At 31.2% G+C, this 6450-nt stretch overlaps 1 protein-coding gene across 1 annotated transcript; it reads left to right on the top strand.

The window, feature by feature from the left end:
• Window positions 1-3852: 3852 nt before the first annotated feature.
• Window positions 3853-5666, top strand: LOC140991632 (UDP-glycosyltransferase 73D1-like). The gene has a single exon (XM_073461713.1). It carries the CDS (start codon window positions 3975-3977, stop codon window positions 5445-5447), a length of 1473 nt encoding a protein of 490 aa, XP_073317814.1. The 5' UTR covers window positions 3853-3974; the 3' UTR covers window positions 5448-5666.
• The last annotated feature ends 784 nt before the right edge of the window (window positions 5667-6450 follow it).

The following is a 6450-nucleotide window of genomic DNA, read 5'->3' as shown; positions in this document are numbered from 1 at the left end:
AAAATAATTAAATGAAATGAACATGTCATCCAAATGCATCTTGGATGGAAATGCGAGCACTTGATGAACTTACGTTGCATATGCTAATATCCAGTATTTTAATACTCATTCAGAGTATTTAATTTAACAAATCAAGTATTTTAAAATTAAAATTAGGTATTTCGCAAGTAAAACTAAGTAATTCAAAAAGTTCAATGCTTAGTTGCGAATTTGTTTTTCTTTTAAAAATTAAAAAAAATATTTACATGGAATGTACATGTCATCTAAATACATGTTTAATAGAAATGCGAGCACTTAGTGGACTTACATTGCCTACTAGAATATCCAGTATTTCATTAACTTTTATGAGTATTTCAATTACCAAATCAAGTATTTAAAATTGAAATCAGGTATTTCGCAAATAAAAGTAAGTACTTCAAAATGTTCAATGCTTAGTTGCGAATTTTTTATTTAAAATAAAAAATAATTAAATAAAATGAACATGTAATCTAAATGCATCTTGGAAGGAATGCGAGCATTTAGTGAACTTACGTTGCATATTCGAATATCCAGTATTTTAATACCCATTCTGAGTATCTCATTTACCAAATCAAGTATTTTAAAATTGAAATCAGGTATTTCGCAAATAAAGCTAAGAATTTGAAAAAGTTCAATGCCTAGTTACGAATTTGTTTTTTTTAACAATAAAAAAAATAATTAAATGAAATGAACATGTCATACAATTCATCTTGGATGGAAATGCGAACAATTGATGAACTTACGTTGCATATTCGAATATCCAGTATTTTAATACCCATTCTGAGTATCTCATTTACTAAATTAAGTATTTTAAAATTGAAATTAGGTATTTAGCAAGTAAAAGTAAGTATTTGAAAAAGTTCAATGATTAGTTACGAATTTGTTTTTTTAACAATAAAAAAATAATTAAATGAAATGAACATGTCATACAATTCATCTTGGATGGAAATGCGAACAATTGATGAACTTACGTTGCATATTCGAATATCCAGTATTTTAATACACATTCTAAGTATCTCATTTACCAAATCAAGTATTTTAAAATTGAAATTAGGTATTTCGCAAGTAAAACTAAGTACTTAAAAAAGTTCAATGCTTAGTTTCGAATTTTTTTTCTTTTAAAAATTAAAAAAATATTTAAATGAAATGTACATGTCATCTAAATGCATGTTGGATAGAAATGCGAGTACTTGATGAAATTACATTGTCTACTATAATATCAAGTATTTTATTAATTTTTATGAGTATCTCAATTACCAAATCAAGTATTTAAAATTGAAATTAGGTATTTCGCAAGTAAAAGTAAGTACTTCAAAATGTTCAATGCTTAGTTGCGAATTTTTTTTAAATTAAAAAAATAATTAAATGAAATGAACATGTAATCCAAATGCATCTTGGATGGACTGCGAGCATTTGGTGAACATACATTGCATATTCGAATATCCAGTATTTTAATACCCATTATGAGTATCTCATTTATCAAATCAAGTATTTTAAAATTGAAATTAGGTATTTCGCAAGTAAAACTAAGTACTTGAAAAAGTTCAATGCTTAGTTACGGATTTGTTTTTTTAACAATAAAAAAATAATTAAATGAAATGAACATGTCATCCAAATGGATCTTGAATGGAAATGCGAGCATTTGGTGAACTTGCGTTGCATATTCGAATATTCAGTATTTTAATACACATTCTGAGTATTTCATTTACTAAATCAAGTATTTTAAAATTGAAATTAAGTATTTCGCAAGTAAAACTAAGTATTTCAAAAATTTCAATTAGTTGAGAATTTGTTTTTTTAAAATAAAAAAATATTTAAATTCAATTTATATGTCATTCAAATGCATTGGGAATGATGAGAGGAAAGAGAAGATGACCAACAAAAATTGGTATTTATATAATTTTTTATTAATTAAAAGGGTAAAAAGGTAAAAATACATAAAACATGTAGTAAAAGCTAAGTTTGTCTTTTATCAAGTATTAAAATACAAAAAAAAACTGATGGGTACTGAATCTTAAATAAATCATTGACAGATGTATTTTTCTCCAATTCACCCATAAATTTATATTGAGAATTGGTTACACAAAATGTTGGAGAAGAGAAGATTTCGTCTCCCTTGAATTCGGGCTTGGAAGTGTGTCGAATATCAAATTGTGAAGTCCAAATAGTCAATTACTCGTGCTCTAACTAAAGCATATTATCAATTAAATTTTAAACCCACGAGCCCAAAGTTATGGTTATCAATTTGAATATTTTTTTATATGTGTGAACTTGAAAAGAAAAAAAAAAGGCATATGAATTTACGTACTTAAATGTCAATTAGTCAATCTTGTAACATCGTAGATAGTTAGTCTAAACTGACTCAATATAAATTTATTATTTTTAAATTTTTTTCCTACGGCCAAAAAAATTAATTTTTTTGGACTAAATATAAACTTTTTTATTATTCTTGGGTATCTTGATAAATTTATTTATAAAGTTTATTATTTTTGGGCCTCTTGATAATTATTTTATGATAAAATTTATTTTTTTTGGGTATAGTATAAAAATATATCTTTTTTCTTCTCTAAATTTATTATATAGTATTATAAATTGGCCCCATATAAAAACATATAATATGAGTCATAAGAGTTATTTTTATATTAATGAATATAACTTATTTTTCGGAGTTGAGATACGTTCTTGAATGATTGACTAATAAGGGAAGCAAACTCGACAATTGATGTAATGAATACCTCAAGAAAATGAATTAATGCTTCTCAAATGCTCACATTGTTAAAATCATGTCGACTATCCTGGTTATAGTAGCAAAGTTTCTCAAAACTTAAAACTCATCAAAATTTTCTTCAATCGATCATTTCATTAAAAAAATTTAAATTGATTGGTTATGTTATCAGTTGAGAAAGAAATTACTAAAAAAATTTATTATAATGACTGTATCAACATTTTTAGCTCTAAAATGTAAAACTGGTTATTTTTTAGTGATCATTTTGGACAATTTTTTTTATCTTATTAATCAATTATAATATAAATATTTTAATTATTGTGTATTGTTTGATTTCTTATATTGATTTTAATCTATTAATTTAATTTGAAAAAAGATTATGAAACTAAAAAAATAAACAAATATTATGATTTAGAGTTTTTTTGAAGTTAGACTTCGATCCAAAAATTAATAACATCCATCGTGTCAATAATCACACAACATAATTGCTTGGTCCTCAGTCCCCACCGCAAGAACTTTAAACATGATTTTTTCATTAGGAAGTATATAATATTACCCGAGTTGAACGTAGTAGCTGACAGGGTATCGAGTTATTGACTTGACTCGTGAGTAATACGGCAACACTAAAATGCTGGATTAAAAAAAAAATTAAAAAAACATTTATTTGTATAACCTTTTAATTATTGATGTTACTTCAAATCAATCATACGTACGACATATGACTCTGTTTAACGTGGATCGGATCGATTAGCTTGCAATTTCAGATTAGATCAGATGATGAAGGCGTGTGAAACGGGCCACAGTCATGTGAGATGCATTTGGAACTTTACATTTCGGTGCCCATTTGAGAACGTAATAACAAACAAATTACGGTAGTCGAGTAAACCGAATTATTTGACAAATTTTGTGAGACGGGTTGGTTGTTAGGAAAATCGAATTTCTGATTAGGCCAAATAACATTCATTTTGCTACTATATTTTCATTACTATAAAATGTAATTGACGAATATTTGGTGAGCATAAAGAGTCTAAGAGGAACTCCGACCAGTCGGGCACGCCAGGTCAATTTGACTCGTTTGAGACCGGGTCAAGCCTGATAATCCAACAGGAGCCTCCCATTTGAAATGTTTTAAGAAGACTCGAAAATTGCAACCCAATTCGAATCAAAAGATTGTGTTAAGGCATCCCATTTCGCCACTTTTTTCTTCATCAGGATATTTGGTTCAATAATCATGGCACAAGAACTTCATTTTGTGCTAATCCCATTACTAGCTCAAGGCCACATGATACCAATGATAGACATGGCGAAATTGTTGGCCGAACGTGGCGTTAAGATAAGCTTAATCACGACTCCGAACAATGCATCGCGGTTCGCAGAAACTATTTGTCGTGCTCGAATGTCGGGGCTGAATATCCATCTTGTAGAAATCCCATTTCCCTGTCGGGAAGTAGGATTGCCACCAGATTGTGAAAATCTTGACAGCGTCCCGTCCAGGGACCTGATACGAAAATTTTATACAGCCCTGGATATGCTCCAGGGTCCCCTGGAGAAATATTTGCAGGAGAATGATCCCCCTCCGAGTTGCATCATTTCGGATAAGTGTCTCTCCTGGACATCTAAATTGGCCAAGACATTCAAAGTCCCGAGAGTGGTTTTTCATGGGATGTGCTGTTTTTCGCTGCTGATTTCGCACAATTTGAAGATTTCCTGGCGTGATCTATCTGTCATATCTGATTCAGAGCCTTTTCTGATTCCTGGATTGCCTGTCAGGGTTGAAATCAAGAAAGCTCAGTTACCAGGAGCGTTTGTTGCGTTGCCTGATTTGGATGATATTCGGGACCAAATGCAAGAAGCTGAATCGAGTTCTTACGGGGTCGTGGTAAACACGTTCCCTGGAATGGAAGGTGGCTTCATTGCAGCGTATGGAAAAGCAGTTAAGAAGAAAGTATGGTGCATTGGCCCGGTATCTTTATGTAACAGGGAGGCTTTGGACAAGTTTGAGAGAGGAAACAAGGCTTCGATCTCGGAGACAGAGTGTTTGAAATGGCTTGATTCGATGAATCCGAAGTCAGTACTTTACGCCTGCCTCGGAAGCCAATGTCGCCTGGTTCCCTCACAGTTAATCGAACTCGGGCTTGGATTAGAAGCGTCGAATCATCCCTTTATCTGGGTGATCAAAACAGGAGACCGGTTTCAAGAACTCGAAAAATGGTTGCTGGAGGAAAGATTCGAAGAGAGGATTAAAGGGAAGGGACTTCTGATCAAGGGTTGGGCTCCACAGGTCCTGATTTTATCACATCCTGCCGTTGGAGGATTCTTGACACACTGCGGTTGGAATTCGACTATTGAGGGAGCATGCTCAGGCGTGCCGATGATAACATGGCCTATGTTTGCTGAGCAATTCTTGAATGAGAAGCTTGTTGTGGAGATATTGAAAATCGGGGTTCGGATCGGGGTCGAAATCCCTGTCAGATGGGGTGAAGAAGAAAAAGTTGGAGTGATTGTGGTGAAAGAACATGTTCAGAATGCTGTGAAAGTGTTGATGAATGGAGAAGAAAAGGGTGAGAAGATAAGAAAGAGGGCAGAAGAAATTGGGATTTTGGCTATGGAAACAATGGAAACTGATGGATCCTCTCACTACAATATATCAGGTTTGGTTCAGGATATTATGGAGAAATCATACCAAATTGGAGCTCAATCTTAAAGGACAGTTCTTGTCTCGTATCAAATTGGAGGAAAATCAATAAAAGGACAATCGACTGGTCAATGTATTTTTAGAGAATTTACAGAAGCAAAAAAATGTAAAATATTTTGAACTTTTAAATCAGTGACCGTCTCGATGCCACGCTAGATGCATCACAAGTCACATACAATGTAGTTTCTATCATAATTAGTGTTATATACTGAGATAATAAATATTACATAGTTGTCATTATAAATGATTTTAACTGACATATAAATTTGTCATTATTACTATAATAACAAGACATGTATAAATGTATTTAAAACATGAGTTTTCCTGACATTTAAAATTGTCATTATATGAATAATTAGTAACACGTATGAAGTTGTCATTAACATCTTATAATGATATTAAAAAAATGTCAAGAAGTTTAAGACGACATTGGAATAGAGGACATTTGTTGGAGGTGTCACTAAAACTTAAATGTCACTGAATATTGAATATGATGACATTTATAAATGTCACCATAAGCATTTATTCTTGTAATGAGTGGAGCTACAAGGGAAAAAAAATGTATCATGATATTTGAAAAGCCTTTTGTTTCGGGCATATCTCATGTCAAACGTATATAATTTTTCCAAAAAAAAAAAAAAAAAAAAAAAAAAAAAAAAACTACAAAACCGTAAATCCATAACGTTATAAGGCAATACCATTTGTTTTGTATCTTGAGGGAAAACATATCAAATATATCATATTCAAACCATACATCCATCGAGCCATAATAAAAAAAAATTCATCAAGCTTATAAATTATATAAAACCAATAATTGCAAGACGGTAATTGAAATAAGTAGCATAGAAAAGGAGAGAACACCACAAAATCTCAATCCATTTTCCTTTAATTTGTGAATACTCAAATCACAAAATTCATCACAAAAGAAGTATGCTAAATATATACAGTGGAATTAGCCGTGTCATACCAAGATATAAATGTATCGAGGTACCATTGTCCTCGAATTATCAAA

Source organism: Primulina huaijiensis, chromosome 13 (assembly GCF_012295235.1).
Source record: "Primulina huaijiensis isolate GDHJ02 chromosome 13, ASM1229523v2, whole genome shotgun sequence".
Taxonomy (NCBI): domain Eukaryota; kingdom Viridiplantae; phylum Streptophyta; class Magnoliopsida; order Lamiales; family Gesneriaceae; genus Primulina; species Primulina huaijiensis.
The sequence above is the reverse complement of the archived record's forward strand: the minus strand, read 5'-3'. Positions and strand labels throughout refer to the sequence as shown.